Source organism: Zerene cesonia, chromosome 29 (genome assembly GCF_012273895.1).
Source record: "Zerene cesonia ecotype Mississippi chromosome 29, Zerene_cesonia_1.1, whole genome shotgun sequence".
In the NCBI taxonomy this organism is placed as follows: domain Eukaryota; kingdom Metazoa; phylum Arthropoda; class Insecta; order Lepidoptera; family Pieridae; genus Zerene; species Zerene cesonia.
Window position 1 is genome coordinate 5498233 of NC_052130.1, and position 18204 is coordinate 5516436.

The 18204-nt window shown below is 32.4% G+C and overlaps 1 protein-coding gene across 1 annotated transcript in view; it reads left to right on the plus strand.

Moving 5' to 3' along the window:
- Positions 1-1742: 1742 nt before the first annotated feature.
- The window catches only part of LOC119838032 (dedicator of cytokinesis protein 1), a 48383-nt gene continuing 31921 nt past the window's right edge, over positions 1743-18204 (plus strand). The window contains exons 1-2 of the mRNA XM_038363845.1: positions 1743-1895; positions 17974-18145. Of these exons, the coding sequence (XP_038219773.1) occupies positions 1850-1895; positions 17974-18145 (218 nt within the window). The 5' untranslated portion in view covers positions 1743-1849. The remainder of the gene's footprint in view (positions 1896-17973; positions 18146-18204) is intronic.

Here is an 18204-nt window from a genome sequence, read left to right on the forward strand (position 1 = left end):
TACAATATAATCCATAATATACAGTAGATAAGATTTTATTATAATTTAAGAGAAACAATGTGATGATTAGATTAGATGATTATGATTATGATTAGATTTTTGCTAAAAATAAGTATTTTTTTTTATTTTTCAATCAAGTGTGACGTAATGAGATAAGTAAATAAAATAGTTCACCGAGTCGTATATTTTATTCAACAAATCCAATAAGTGACAAATGTAACGGAAGTGACGAGAATTTGATAGCTTACAGGGAGTTATTACGGGTCGTAAGTCGTAACTAAGCTTTGGTCATAGGCAGATAGTAAAAATTCTTTTCGCGTGATATGGATCACAGATATATATAACTATACTATAAGTATTACTTCTCATGCTTGTTGACGCCCGTTATTGGCTCCGCGTCTATTTGCGTTTTAATTGTTGCTATAAATGTGCACAGTAATTATCCACTTTCAACATAAATGATAACTCCCTCAAATTGAACGAACTAGACCCAATTTTTAAGGACTACACGAGGCACCATCTTTCCAATAAAAAAAAAAAATTAACACATCAACATATTTAAAATAATTTGGCGCCAAAATATTATTCTATTTTAATGTCAATCTTGTGATTCACGCTAAGTTATGATTAGTTTAATAACGATCATAAGATCAAATCCTACCTACAGTTCCTTTGAAATAAACAAAGTATCCAATGTACATAATATTGCAAATAGATAATATGTGAGGTATCATATTACATCTGACGCTATCAGACAAAAATTGTCCGCAATGCGTTCGAGGCCTGGCTAATAAATTTTAAGCCACACGTGGCTGTATTTTTTGAGAGCACAATAAATCTATAATAGGTATTTAAATCATTCGTGTATATATTGTGGTGTGGAAAATGGAGATGCATTTAATATATTATGTTATTTGTCTGACTAACTTTTATACATAAAATATTATTTTGTTATATTGGACTCTAACTATTAAAATAATACTTATTTTATTATGAAATCTGATTCACAAACTATTGTAAAGTAAGGGCAGCTTTTGGGATAGATATGATAATTGCAAAACCGGTTTATCATTTGTTACTCGTACAGTAGCTTATCTCACGAAGATAGCGTATTCATTTGCAGTACGCCTGCATTTTAATTAGCATTCTAAAAATAATAACTCATTTGTAAACGCCTATTTAAATGGTATAGCAACAACGTATTCATTAATTTATGTTGTCAATAATTTAATCAGGGTTATTTTTTATATACGAGTATTTCATAACACAGAAAAAACATGTTAGATTGTTTTTTTAATGCCTAAATTTTTATTTTGGTGAATAGGTCTGATCTTTGTGTATGTTCCTATCTTTAGTATGATTTGATACAAATAAGTTTATTGATATGAAAGTAAGTTTGTGTAAGTATTCTTGCAGTTTTGTTGCTACAAGTTTGGTTGCCCGGGTCTATGACTAGAATGCTAACTTTTTTTTTGTGCAATGTATGAATGTTTGGGCTCATCTATGAAAAACATATGTGCAATGCAAATATTTTGTGGGTTAGCATAGTATTCGTCCTAATGTAAGTGACCGACATTATGCAACGTTATAAAATACGTATTTGAATGTAATCTTGATACATATTTGCTTAATAAATTTCCTTATCTTTGTATAAATCGAAATTGTATAATACCATAGACATTGACGCTATCGGAATTACGCATTCATATACATCACTAGTGTCACTAGTCACTACGCCCGACCACAAACAATATGTTTTGACAAAGTTAAAGTTTTGACCGTGATAAAAATGACGAGCCTTACAATTATTATTTAATGAAAAAATAGTTTTAAAGTGTTATTCGTAAATATGACTGTGTGGCAAAAGCTAGAAAATGAGGAAAGTTACGCTGTTGGTAAGTGATTTTTGTTATAAATGTTTGATCGCACTTTCAGTTCCTCTACTGTTAATTTCTCTCCCACTGAGTGATAAATATAAACATTGTCTCATATCCTAGCGTTCCTATTTCATCCTGAAACAATTTAATTGTAATATATTTTATATTATTCTCTAAACAGTACTCATTTCCGTTTCAAATACATGAAGCTTAACTTGTAAAACAAAAAAAAAACTTATGATAACATATCCTGGTTATTCCAAACTTTTTTTTTATCTATGTTATCATTTTTAGTGCAATAGTATAAAACATTATATTTGATACTATTACTTTTTGATATAATTCTTATCAAATATTATTTAACTATCTCATTGATGTTTTAATTGTACAAATTTGGTGTTATTTATTGGTTTTAATAATTTAAATAGAAGATTTTTTTATTATTTCAGTTTGTGGGACAATAGTATTTTTATATATATACAAAATAATATTTTTCGTCTGATGGTTTTCTATTTCTGTACTTTAAATTTAACTTTACAGCTTAACACTAAGCACTATATAAATAACACACCAACGCAACACATAAATAATTAATACTAAGGCAAATAATGAGACATTGAATAGAAAATTTTGAAATTATGTGAACAAATTTGTTGCAAATTTAATATTATTGAATTTATAATTATTTCTCTAGCTTGGACATAGATTTGTATCATTTATAGGCTTATGCTCAGTATTATCTAAAAGTTCATAGAAAATAATTGTTGTTATTACTTTAAATATGATTGCTTAAAGGAAATGTGTAAATTACACAAAATTAAACCAACTTCAATGATTTTAACATTGGAAAACTTGTGAAGGCATGAAAGCTGAGTTGATTATGATTTCTTTGCGAATGCTAAATGTTTAACCTTCCATCTCAAAAATGGCTGATCCAAATTTGATGAATGAACACTGATCCCCAAGTTGGAGCATAACCAACACAATGATAAACAAACTATCAATCTGATTTACAGTTTTTGAGTTAAAGCATGGACAAACACAATTATCATATTTAACTATAACCTAAAAGAAAACTGTATACTCAACTAATTGATAAACTTTTTTTGTTGAAGTTGGATTACATGATGCAAATAAATAAATTATAACATTACTATTGTTAATTTTTCTCTATCGGTTGCAGATACCTTGACCTGGTTTTGTTTTTCCTTTTGATGGCCACGGAAAGATTTATATATGAATTTCTTTTGATTATATACATAGGTGAATAAAGAGACACATTTTATGTAACAGTGTAGCTATGTTGTGTAGTGCAAATGATTCATTTTAAGCGATGTTCAATAAATTTAGGAAGTTTTCACTTCAATGGTTTTTTTTTTGTTCTGTTACTGGATATGTCCCCGGATATTCAACATGTTGGTTAAATTCAATTGATTATTTCTTTGATCATATTGATAGATATGACCGATTAAATCTAGCTTATCCTAGCATAGCTCACAACTCATTTTTGATATTGTTGATTTGTTATTTGATCCCATTTTAGAGTCAGGAGTGGTGGATGTTGTTGCCCATTTTGTAGGAAGGTATTATTATTGATATCTCTCAAATGAAATGCTCACACCGTAAACAGTGGCAATTGTACTAAGAACCGTTTATTCAATCTATGACACTCATTTTAAATAGCCGTTTGTCCCAGCCGCACCAAGTTGATGTAGGTAAAAACAAAATTTATTTGTTTCTCAGTGCAGATGAATATTTCCAATGGTATGAGAATTTTTTTATAAATGACATTGGTTAAGTGCGAGTCAGTCTCGCGACTCTAACGGTTCCGTACAAATAAGCAAAAAGTAACTGCAAAAAAAATTTTGGTCACCCATCCAATTTATGACCGTGCCAGCCGTTGCTTAACCTTGATTTTTTATTTTTTGTTGATATATCGTGTCTTAAAATTTCAACTGTCGTTATTTTCACGGTTCACGAGGAACGACCTGGTGACAGGCGTGCGGACAGACAGTTCTGTTTTACCCAAAAGGTACTTAACCACAAAGAAATGAGCAATTTAGGTTGTCTGTGACATATAGCACCCAATGTAACTTTCACATGGCAATTGTTACGCAAACAAAAGACTGGTTATTGAACATATTAATGTATACATTTGCATATTGCATACTTTACATAATTTGATATGAAATTTACTCAATGCATTAGTGTCTTTTGTGGTTTTATTATTCATTCTCATCATCATCGGTCATTTTATTATTTTTATTAAAAAGCTTTTATAACTTAACTGAATGTCTACGTAACCGACTCCTTTAGATTCAATTTAGACATATTTTATACAGACAAATTTATTTCCATCTTTGTACACGGAATCAAGGATCAGAAATGAGAAGCTACAGTACTTACTGAATTTTTGATAATTATGTTGATGACAAAAAACTGTTCTTTGCTGCATACAGTTAACTATATCGTAGAAAATTTAACGCCCAATTGAATAATTGTTTAAACCTGGTAATAATTATCTATATAGTTCGTAACCATTAACTAAGAATATATTATCCATATACCTTGTGTGGTCTGGGGTTATAGTGCATGAAATTATTATAATACTGATTTAAAAGTATAAAGATGGCTTATACTCTGATAACAGAATATAAAATTAAAATATTGCAGTTGGTTGACTGAATGGTATAATACGCTCTAGTGACACTAATATTATAAATTTGTTTGTTTGGATGTTTGTCCGTCAATCACGCTGAAACTACTGAAGGGACTTTGATGCAATTCGGTATATAGATAAGGTATGAGCTGACTTAGGTGATAGAATAATTTATATGTAATAATACCCGATATGAGGGTGGAACTTTGATAGCAGTATGTGAAATAACATTTTCGAATGTATGGTTGCTTTTGATCGCCTTCTACTTTCAACGCATTATAATAAAGAAGCGAATGTACCTACAGCGAAAAATCAATTCTAATCAATAGATTTTCGTTGGTATCTAATATTGTTTCTGGTGGTTAATCATTTGAAATTACCATGCATGATATTAAGTCTCATGATATAATATATCCCTAACATAAAGAAACTCACGTTAACAATATAACCCTAACATAAAAAATACATACTAATCCGTCGTCAATAGAACGTGTAGTAGAGAATGATAGCTATAGAATTATCAAATTCGAAAATATAAAGCGATGTTTATAGGATGTTTAGCCAACAATAATATTTCCTGTTACGTTTCCTTGTTGGGAGACAATGGCGTAATATATGAATAGTTGACATTGTTTCGTGTTATGTTAATTATTCGCTATGTTCGTTAGGGCACTGATTTTTATTCATGCCTTTTTAATCTGTGCAAGTGTCAATCTCAACGCACAGTTTTAGATTGACGTGTAACATATTATTACTACTACTACTGCAATAATTTTTTACATATAAATATCGGTAGATTTTAAGATTTAGCATTTTGAAAGTCACATTGCCAAAGAAATTAGGAATGAAGAAATCCTATACCTACTATATATCCTATCCTACTTCCTACTAATATTATAAATGCGAAAGTTTGTAAGGATGTGTGTGCGTTTGTTGCTCTTTCACGCAAAAACTGCTGAACCGATTGCAATGAAATTTGGTACGTAGACAGCTGGACAACTGGAATAACATATAGGCAACTTTTTATCCCGATATTCCTACGGGATACGGACTTACGCGGGTGAAACCGCGCGGCGCAGTAACTAATAAGGATGATAAAATGTGGACAAGTGCAAGACACGAAATCTGATATTCACCAAAACGGAGTCGACGCAAACAAAGTTTGTTCATGATATAAAGGTTCCTCGTGTTATCAATGTTATAAAAAAAGTATTAGGGGAACTCACCATTGATATAGGTAGTCATAATTGTTAACTGTAGGCTGTTTAATGTTATTTTCATTAATAGTGGTTGCCTATAATTATGACGGCACTAAGTCTTTGTAATTTTATAAAGCTTTCCATCCATGTTACCCGTATATGTCATGATGGTGATCCTTAATGTAATAAATAAATAATATTAAGATTTGTTTAGTTTATTAGATTATTCAGTTATGGGAGTGGCTACATTCATATTATAATTAACGATAAAAAAAGACGTTTATTCTTATCTCTTTCGTATCTAATTGAATTATATCTTAATTATCGTAGGACAATAACAGTAAATCACACTTATATTGTATATGTGAAAGTTTGTTTGTTTGGATGTTTGTCCGTTAATCAGGCGGAAACTACTAAACGGATTTTAATAAAATTTGGTATACAGGTAGGAGCTGACTTGGGTGATAGGATAATTTTTATCCCGATTAAATGCTCCCTTGGGATAGAATAGGAATCTTGATATCCGGGCGGACCGGCACGAGTGTCTAGTTCTATATATGTACGGCATAATATCGTCTCTCCTGTCTGTATATATTAAAGCGTCTGCGTATATATTTGATATAGGGCTTTCTACCATCCCCAATGCGTAATTATTATGCAGAGTTACCCATTATTCAGAATAAATTCAAATTAATATATTTGAAGTAGACTTTTGAAGTAGAAGCTTTTAGAACTTTTGATAGATATTTCTATAATATTAAAAAACACAATATTTTGGGTACTAATCCAGTTTATCTTCATAAATATTAATATATATAAATAACGTGTCACTTTGTCTGCGATGGACTCCTAAACTGCTCAACCGATTTTAATAAAATTTGCACACCATGTGCAGTTTGATCCAAATTTAAAGATGATATAGTTTATATTATTTCAATTACAATAAATGAGCGAGCCAGGGCGTGCAGCTGGTAAGTTTATGAATTTTATTCTGTCATGCCACTTTAACAAAATTATCCATAGTATTTTCTTGTGTTTGATTTTACGCGAGTAACATACATTTAGAAATCAAAAACTCTTTAACGGATTTTAAACGCGATTTATTCATTATATTATTAACCCGACTTTTCGAACACTTTACAGCGAGCTTGGTCACGGGGAGACTGTCTCCCCGTGAAAGAGTTTTTGATTTCTAAATATTATCCAATTTATTCAGAAATTTTTATCCGCAGTACGGTACAATTTATAAGCTATATGATATAACAGCGTCAGAAAAGTTTTCGCTGGAATTCTTTTACAAGATGCTTCGTTAAAAATAAACAACTCCGCATCGAAGTTACAGTATGACAATATGAAATTGTTCGAGATCCGGTGTTTCGAACTCGGGAAGCAGGGAAGTTTAATCAGTGAGATAAGCTGATAAAAGGACTCGTCGATAACGGCAGGTAAAGACGTTCCGAGACTAGACCTTATTGGGATTGGGCAAGGGAGCTAAGTTATTGAGATTACATATAGATAATCTGATGTTTGATAGGTGTATCAGACGTGTATTAAGTCGGAAGTATGATTTTGAATGTCTGATGCGTGTGCATTTAGTGGAAAAATGTATATCAAGTCAATATGATTTGTATAGGGATCGTATAGCGAGAAGGTATATTGGGTGGTGGTATTTTTGAATTTGTTTTATCTTAATTCTGAATAGTTTATATTTAAAGGATAATATGATGAAAGTTTTATCGTAGGTTCCAAAAAACTTATGAAGTGGTCGAAGAAGGTTTTTGATATGCTTCGTCTTAGTTAATACATTGCTTAAGATAGGATTTAGATAGTTACGGATACCGTGGATAATATCATTAATTAGCATTATACAATTCAACTAGCTGCACCCGGCAAACGCTGTTCTGCCTTACTCTGATCATTTAGGGGGATGAAAAATAGATGTTGGCCGATTCTCATAGATACCGGATAAGCACAAAAAATTTCATCAAAATCGGTCAAGCCGTTTCGGAGGAGTATGGCAACGAAAACTGTGACACGAGAATTTTATATATTAGATTAATTATACCTTAGACTGTCTAGATAGACAAAAGATGGTAAAAAGTTAGCTTGTCTACTTAATAATATATTTTTAAGAGCCAGTTTCGGTATTTACTGATAAGTCATTAATAGCCTGTTTAACACTTTGACAAATCCTCTTACATTATTTGTCATCTTAATTGACAGATAAGCTAAAAGGAACATATACAGAAATTATTAAATTAAATGTTCAAATTACCTGTAAAACATACCTAATATTTAACTACATACACGATTTATAATAGAGTCTAATAATTGAAATACACTTAACAAAAGTGAAGTGAACGAAATATCATTTGGATATTTATATTTTCCGTCGAGATTCTCCAACAACTGTGCTAAGCAATTCAATTTCACATGGGGCCAGTTCAAAAGTCATTTTGCTATATTAAGTTCTACTAGCTGTGACCCGCGGTTGAAACCGCGTAAGTCCGTATCCCGTAGGAATATCGGTATAAAAAGTGCCTATGTGTTATTTCAGTTGTCCAGCTATCTACGAAGCAAAATAGTCTTATTATTCACCAATAGATGTCAGGAAAAAAAAAAACACGAATATGACATTTTCTAAAAAAAAATCCTAGCTAGATCGATTTATCGCCCCCGAAACCCCCTATATACTAAATTTCATGAAAATTGTTGGAGCCGATTCTGAGATTCCAATATTATATATATATATACAAGAATTGCTCGTTTAAAGGTATAAGATTCTGAGACAGATCAGATTTTTGACAGATCTATTATATTCAAAGTGTGAAAAATTATATCAAACATAGCTTTTTTGGGTCGGTTATTGGTTTTCATTTCATCAAGTTTGCGTCCTTGTGGTAATGTAATTTATGGACAATTCAAGTACCTAGAGATTTAATTTATTAGAAATTAAATAATTTTTATCGAATAGGAACGGTGCCAGCGTGGTCACGGGAAACCTAACCACGCTCGCTGTAAAGTGTTCTAAACGTCGGGTTAATAATATAATCAATAAATCGCGTTTTAAATCCTTTAAAAAGTCTTTGATTTCTATTTGTATAATAATTAATTAAATCAAACACAAGAAAAAACTATATTGAACACTATCAAAATATACTTATGATAACACGAAAATAAAATATATTATACAACTTAATCACATACTTCTACGAATTCATTTACATGTACTATAACACATATAATGTGTCCACTAATCATGCTTGTCGGAGGTATAAATTTGCCTGGGGATGGGCTGTGAGGCTGAATCTCTGCTCCCAAATTAGGTTAGTTACATAGCCTAAGGTTACTAGTCATATATATCTTGGTATTATAACATGAGATGTTTTCGATACTAGGTGAAATCTATAATACATGTTTCATATCACAATAAGCGTCCCTTTATCCCAGAGGGAATTAAAATATTAGCTATCAGAATACAGCATTCCCAACTGAGTTATCACAAGAGAGAAATACAACTGTGGAACATTGAAATTTATCCGCCCAATACCACATGGGACTTGGAAACATACTAGGAAACATATAGTGATTAGTCGTATTGTTTTCGAAGCGTGTTAAGTGAGGTGTACTGAAATAAACAATTAATTGCGCTAATTGATGATTAATTATCGCTAAGATTTAAGTTTTCTTTGTAGAAATATTTAATTTGGTAGCTAGAGTTAATTGATGTTTAATGATCGTTTTGAAGGTTTTAAAAGACATGGAATGCTTCTGAAAGTGCGCGAGTAAGTTGTTTTTTTTTTATAATTTTTCCGTCTCGTCTTGTATTAGATTATATCAATTTATTTTATTAAATTAACTGTGTTTTTCTTCGAATTATATTCAATCAAGTCATAACCAGCACATCTGAATCTAATAGATGTTATTTATCGTCCGAAACATTCATCAGACACCCAATAACGTTAATAAAATGATTAAGTGAGAAAATCCCTGACGAAAATTGAATCAGAACAAATCAATTGCGGACATCGTTGATTCACGTCCCACCCAGCCCCTACCTGAGGAAGTCCAATTATGCGCTGTCAAAACGTACGTGACGCACCTACGTTATTATTGATGTTGAACGTTCGCCAGTGACTTTCTTTGGTGCGAGTATAGAAGACGTTTATGGGTCAGGCCGGTCTCTTAACTGGAAATTATTCCGAAGGCGTTCTTGGAAACTTCGCAAATATCTCCGTAGATTAAGGATATTTTCGGTGAAATTAAATTAAATTGCGAGTTTATTTCTTCTTTATTAAAAAAATAACACAAAATTTCGACTGTCGCAACCCGTTTCATCGGGGATTAGTCTCTTCATATGAAATTTATGTTCATAAATATTAACGCAATGTGATGTCCGTCGTAGCATGTAGTTTTATGAATTTCAGTAATTTGGCCAGGAGCAAAAGTGATAAAATTAAATCAAGGACTAATTGACAAGGTAAAATGCGCACTGGAGAGGCTTTTGAAAACGATAAACTCCCAATGTAAATTCACATTTCTCTCGACAGAAATTGATAGATACGATTCCAAATTGCATAAACCAATCAATCAACTCATAGATAAGGTATTACATTAATCTAGCAATCAGCGCTGCATCCGAAGTAATTAAACTATCTAATACTACGTACGGTAGTGTATCTCTTATTAGATTTCATTGAGCGTCAGATTGAACATGGTACCGTTTGGTAGACATAATCTTAATGGCTTTATATAATTACGGTCTAAATAGACAAAGTGATCATATCTGAATAAATAACTTATTCAGATATAGCGAAATTGATCTTTTAATCTGTTAGGTAATAAGTACTACTACTTAATTAACTTTAGTAATTTATTTTCCAAATAGATGAGTGAAATTTGTATTTCAAAGAATACCTATGGGTTTCTTTTCTAAAACATGTAGCATTTAGCATCTTTTTCGCTTTTTATTTTTACTGCACAATTTTTAAAATGGCTTTTCGTGCGATAGAAAAATATTCCGCAAACTAACATGTTTTGTTGGAGCTTTTTGTACAAAAGCACCAACCAAACTGACCCAATCACCAACTCAGCTAGCCTAACCACCTATTTAAATAGCGATACAAACTAACTTACTCATTTGCTATCTATACGACCAGTATAAACGCAACAAATAAATATTCTATTGTATAACACCAGTTCAGAAGCCAACATCTGTTGAAATGTAATCAGTCACAGCGATAATGGCACGATAATCTCGCAATCAGCACAGCATCCAGCAATTAAACTATCCCATATTATCGCAACGGCAGTTTGTCCCGGTTATTACGGCTCATTGGGCTGACAGGTGCTGGATATAGGTAGTCGGAGCTAGCCATCTCGTAGACGTCATCTGGTAGGAATCGATTGGTTTAGCGAGGTCCTTGCTGCTTGCTGGCGAGAGTTTAGAGTACCTTCTTGAGATATGCTAGACATTTGTGTGTTTTAAATGACAACGCCATTCCGTAGAAGGACCCTGCCATTAAATAGTCCGATCAAGTTTAGGGATTTCGGATGATAAATGGTTTCAGTTAGTGTAGTGGGTTTGCCCGTATCAGCTGAAAAATAAACTTATTTATATCACTTTATTTTTATTCTTTATTTTTTATAATATAAACCTTAAAAATACTGCTAAGCATTAGGAATATTTATACAATATACAACTTTTACTAAATAAATGCTATACGCATGACTTCATCTAGACCGGAAATTTGTTTCAGTCATTAATTTCGTTAAAATTATTCCCAGAGTGCAAACCTAATTGAGAATGAAAATTACACTAAAATCCTCAAAACTAAAAGTACATAATGAGGTTTTATGAAAAATATCTCTATCTATAGGTCTATGATCTGCACAAGTCTATGGCAGTTGATTGTCATTCAGTGCGCGCGCGCATACATGGGTTTCGGTGCGCGCCGTCGCGGGCGTGAATCACGCATTCCGCCCCTATTGTGCTTATTATTAATAATTGCGTAAGAGCCGCTGATTAAATTATTAAATTGGTTAATTTTTATTTGTATTGGCTATTTTATTTTGTATTATTTGACATTTAACACTTGATAAAAAGGTAGGTGAATTATTATTTTTAACAAAAAGTAGACTGCTTTCGAAAATATCGTAATTTTGAACTAGTCTTTTACTTTAAATGGAACCACATGACAAATACAGGAGCCTTTGAATATAAGAAGAATTATCTAAATTGGTTCACCGATTAAAAAGTTATACCTCCTACTTTTTGAAGTCGGTTAAAAATGCACGGAAACATATCTAATACCACTATTGCAATAAACTTTACTTTGTTAGACGTCAAAGTATTATTATCTTTTGCAGTTGAAATAACTAATTAAAAGTTGTACAGACATCGTTGTTTTTTTTAAAATATTATTAAGTAAGGTAGTGTGATTACCAATTAAGAACTAAGTATTAATTCTGATTTATTTGATTGTCAGTAACGAACCTCTAAGATTCTGCTCCGTACGGGGACGGATAATGAAAAATTAATGTTATAAACCGTCTCTTAGACTAGAATTAAACAAGTCGATTCCCATGTAAGTTGAAATGATTATAGTTATTAATAACTTGGCGTTGACGCTAAGTAATTGCTTGGACATCTGTTCATTCTTAATTTCACTGGCTCTGCGGCGGAAATGGTAGTTTTTTTTTTTAATTTTGTCTGTTTTTAATATGCGTTCAATGTGTATTATGCTATATATAATTATATAATATGTAATTGTTCATTTGTCGAGTTTATAGAATTTAGAAACGAAAAACTTTTTAACGGATTTTAAACGCGATTTATTCATTATATTATTAACCCGACGTTTCGAACACTTTACAGCGAGCGTGGTCACGGGGAGACCTTAATGTATAATACTCTACTCAAAATGTATAATACTCTCGTAAAATCAAACACAAGAGTTTATAGAAATTCGTAAAACGTGTATATGAATAGATTATTTTTTCCAATACGCAATAATATTATCATGATCGTAAATGGGGGGAAATCTATAAGAACACTGGAGTTATCACTAATCAACGAATTAAGATAATGACTACCTAGAACTTGTGCCGCTGTAATCATTTATTGTTTATGTTTGAATATTATCGAAATTTTACGAGTCATTTCTAGTCTTTAACTTTCCGTCCGCTAGACTAACCTAGCTACCACCAGGTATTCTCCGGTATTCCCCGTAGTTATCATATAGCATAGTTTCTAGTATCCCGTCGGATGTCAGGTACTACCACCGTCCCAGGTATTCCCCGTAATTATCATTTAGTATACTTTCCAGTATCCCGTCGGATATCTGGGATAGAATCTATCCTATCTGGCTTCATAACTATATCTGTGCTAAATTTCATCCAAATCTCTGCCGTGGTTTAGGCGTGAAGTGGAGACAAGCTTACAGAGTTACATTAACAACCAACCTACGAATATTATAACCGCGAATGTTTGTAAGTATGGATGGATAGACGAATGTATGGGTTGTTGCTACTCTTTCACGCGAAAACATATCGTATCTGTATGCGATTTGGTACAGAGATGAATTTAGTTTGGATTAGTCCATAGGTTACTCTTTACCCGGGTACCACGCGAATGACGCCGCGGGTTACAGCTAGTTTGTTATATTAGTAGGGATTACTCAATACCGCTTTCTTGTGTTATGTTTCCGTAAATATTACTATTATTATTTTAAATTTGTCATTCAATAAATCAGTATTTTATATATTTATTTATTTACTTAACTACTTATTGTACATGACAAACGAAAACAAGCATAGAAACAATTACACTTCAGACCGGGTGTCGATTGTATAATATAATACAATCGGCGGCCTTATTATTGTGCAGTGATCTCTACCAGGCAAACGCGGGAGAGAGGTAAAAGAAGCGAAGTTACTATATGTAATAAGTCTAATGACTTCAGATCAGAGTATATGTAGAACTGATAGGAAATTCATCCGTCCCCTAGCCGACTATTGGGACTTCACTATCTTGGTTTCATTTGAATTTTAATTTATTTGACGCACATATATTTCACTTATGCTCTAATTCTGTCATATTATTTAAATTACCGCTTAACCACAACAAATAAACCACCAAACACACATGTATGTGTTTTAATATAATAAAATATTACCAGCAGTCTGGGTCATACTTACGTCTATACTTTACGAGTACGTCAATACGAAGTTTATGATAGTGTTCAACTTGCTGAGAACTAAGAATAAGGACAGTTACTGGAGTTGCTTTTTAAAGTTTGTATAGAAAACTTATAATAATTTATTCAAATTGATATTATGTTTGTTTTATGAAAGCAGGAGGGAGAACGCAGAGTGCTCTTTGTAATGGAAGACACAAGAAAACTGTTGTTTAGAAACTTATTCAATGTTAATATAAATGACATCTTGAAGATAGAAATTATGGTACCTAGATCAGCTAACCCTCGCCGGGTTAGCAGCTGGTTTACGGTTCACTTTACGCCATTGAACATTTTTTGTCACATTTTCTCTATTTCTTTTTTATTTCTTAAACGTGAACTTTTATGATTGATGATTCGGTGAATACCAAGACCAAAATCATCAAAATCGGTAAATACCATTCTCGGGTTATAGCGAGACTGACAAACGGCTGATAAAACAGCCGAATCGAATCGATATCGAATAGCTCTTGCTCCCAGATTCGCCCGCGCGGGCTTAATAAATCTGCATGGTAGAAACTTTCATCCCCTATTTTATCCCCTTGGGGGTAGAATTTATCAAACTCCTTTCCTAGCGGATGCCTACGTCATAACATCTATCTGCATGCCAAATTTCAGCCCGATCCGTTCAGTAGTTTCGGCTCTGCGTTGATAGATCACTATGTCAGTCAGTCGCCTTTGAGCTTTTAGAATTCTTATGTATGATTTTTATGCATATATATATAGGTATAAAGCGAAACTTAGGTACAATTGAACACGCTCAAAGTTAGGTAACTGCTAAATTATATTTTATTGTATTGTATGGGAAAATATATTTTAAACGTGTAGGTTATTTTAATCTGGAATTCCTCTTATTTATGGTTAAATTTATTACGTATAAGGGCTACATGTATCTACATTCAGAAAGTTTTAAATACGTTAACCTTTTCCTGCAGTATATTCTCCTTCAATTTGCAGTTCTATTTATTTATTTATTTATTTATTTATTTATAATGCTTTATTGTACAAACTTAGAAAGAAACAACAAAAACACAGTAAACAGAAAAAAATACATTGTTTGTACAAGAGGCGGCCTTGTTGCTTAACAGCAATCTCTGCCAGGCAACCTAATAGTAAAGGAAATGTACGAAGTCAATTCTATTCATTCATTCAGAATAAAAGCTGGTTTTATTTTATTGGCAACGCAATATTTAAACATGGCGTTATTTTGTAATCTACGTACACATATATGTAAATATATTCCCTAGTGATTCGCCCGCTGGCTTTACTCGTGGTACGTATAGGTATAGCCTGTAGTGCTCCAGGATCACGTATATTTAGATTTTAGATAAAAGAATTTTGCTATCGGCCGAGTAGTTCCTGAGATCAGCGGGTTGAAACAAACAATCTTTAGCTTTATACATGTAAGTATATATGAATAATCCAGCCAACCCCAAGATCATCCCCAACGACAAAGCAGTAAACCACTGGCCTACGTTGGGGCCATAATAGGGTTAGCTTTTATTAATTTTCTGTAAGGTTCCCTTACAATAAGTTTCTTGATTGTGATTTCGAATACATGTGGTCGGAGTGACAGCGAATTGTTTGAATTGAATTCGGGATATTGGGGAATGTTATTGAGTTATAATAAAGTTGATGAACGGAACTAGAAATAGAAAATAAATCCTAAATGGAAAGAATCAAAACACATAGGAAGCCAAGTAACTCATAGTGTTTACTTTTTGTATAGTTACTTTAGACGTTTTTGTGTGTGTTACTGCGATATATTAAGTGAGTTTTTAGTTCATTCTTTATACACTTTTTTACTATCAAAGAAATATATTTAAATAAACTGCACCCATCTCCTACCTCATCCTATTCTAATTACATTTACGCGGCGATCGTTTATTAATTTACAATTGCAGATTTTTTTTTTACTTTCTCATTTGTTATGCAAAAATCTCAATGCATCACACCCCTAAATCTTCACAAATCACATAAATAACAGCGAAAACCGTAAAATAAAACCGCTCAGCTTTGAAAATGATATTCTGATAGTAATTTTAACCCTTGTCAGAAAACTAAAACCGGTGCTGGTAAAATATTTTGTTCCACAAACATGTTAACAAAGGCCCGACGTAAATGATACAATATCGCTTAAAATGCGACCGCACCTATCCCTTTGGGCTTGATTTTGGCTTCTCCGTGTTATTGTTATACCAAATTAGGACATGGCTTTATTAAGCGAACTGTTATATTATCCGAATGCCATAGGAAATTGGTCCTTAATTCGTGTGAGTTAAAGCATTGTTTAAAAGTATTTGTAGTGTAGAGTTTGTAATTGATTATGTGTTGGATCACGGTTTTACTGAATTAGAAAAATTAACTTTTACCATCACTTATTAGATGTCGTTATCTTGTATTAGAGAGCTTACATTTGAGATCGAGATTTGTTTTATTAAACAAAAATAATAACAACAGATATTTTTATTAAAAATAGATACAAATCCGTAATAATATGTCTTATTATGATTTCGTGATAAGTGTATTCGTAAGAGATATCGCAGTCTATGAATTGGCATATCAAAGAACGAATTGATATTTTTATATATTCAATAATATATTAAATTTCTCTCAATATAATGTGGACTGAGGGAACAGAGGCCTTTGCCCAGCAGTGGGACAGTCATGGCTGATTAAAAAAATAATAATTATATATACTAAACTATTATTTTTAACTAATATAAGAATAATAATGAACTCTATTGCAGTTCATCGACCGAGAATATTTTAACAGAACTCAATATATCATTATTATGCCAAAAACACTAAGGTTCAATAAGAGGCTCTTGAAATTTTAACAATAAAAGCTTTTCAGTGTTGTGCCACAATACACCATATGTTGACTAAATAGCGTAGTGCTTTCAAAGCGGTGGGTATTTAAGTGTTCTCGATATTACCAACGAGCTCAAGATGTAATCTTTTGTAAGAAACGGTTCTTGATTAAGATTTTTCCCTTTTTTTTATTTACTGGTTCGTTATATTGTCATTCGCGATACACGATACACAAAAGCGTAAGTCTGATTATCGTATACGAAATAAATGGGGGTTTATTGTTAATTTGTGTATAAATTCATATGTATATGTGATTAAATGATGTTAAACATTTTCTAATTATTTTTAAGAAAAGCAATTATGTATATGACTGATGTGTTCTGCTGGGTCACTGCTTACCATTGGGGTGTAGACTTTAGGTCATTGTCCAATTTCTCGAAATATAAATATGTATGTATGTTAAATAAAATTCGTCTTATCTCGGAAATAATTTTTTTGTGTTTGATTATGATAATTGTACTTATTTATAACAGTTGGATAAAGGAATTTGCAGCAGGAACATTTTTAATAACTTGTATTACCTTCTGCAAACGTGGCCAGATTACACTCAAAACTATTAATAGATAATAGAAATAACGGTGATTACTACATTCTATCCCAACAATGGTGAAGCCGTACTTTTCGAGAGCTCATTAGAATACAATTTACCAATGGACACAGCTCTATGGAGTTATATTTGCATAGGATTATATATCCGTTAATCGGTTTTGTACGATTTATGTAATGTTTATTACGATATAACGCGGTCTCGTAACTGCGGTTTTTGCAGTTATTAAAGTGTAATGTGCTGTGATAATGCTTTCGTATTAACGTTAATATTTGCAAAATTACATTCAATTTTAATTACTATTGTTCTGTTACCGCTAGCTCGATCAGGCTTAAGTTTCTTCTCTCCATTTTTGCATGCATCAACAAAATTTCATTGTCATCATACGTAAATCTAAATCCATGTCATACATACATAATTCTAATCTATTACGTCCACCAAGGCAGATCTGCATTCCATTTGACAATTCTGTATTTAAAGCTCAGACACATAAAATACCCTCAATTATCAAGAAGTGGTCCTTCGAACTGGAAACACACGATAATTTGAAGTTTGTCAACATTATCATTTTCGTCCACAGCTCTCTACAACTACGGTACGTCGACGACGAACCACCTGCAGCTGGAGGTCGGTGAGCTAGTGCACTTGGAGCGGGAATGCAAACACTGGTACTACGGGAAGAGCCTGCGCAGGGACAGTCGCGGTATCTTCCCAAAGAGCTACGTGGTGATACGGGAGTGCCATGTTGATAGGTGGGTTGTGTTGGAATCAATTGGTCATTGATGCAGCGTTAGTAACAACCGACTTAAAA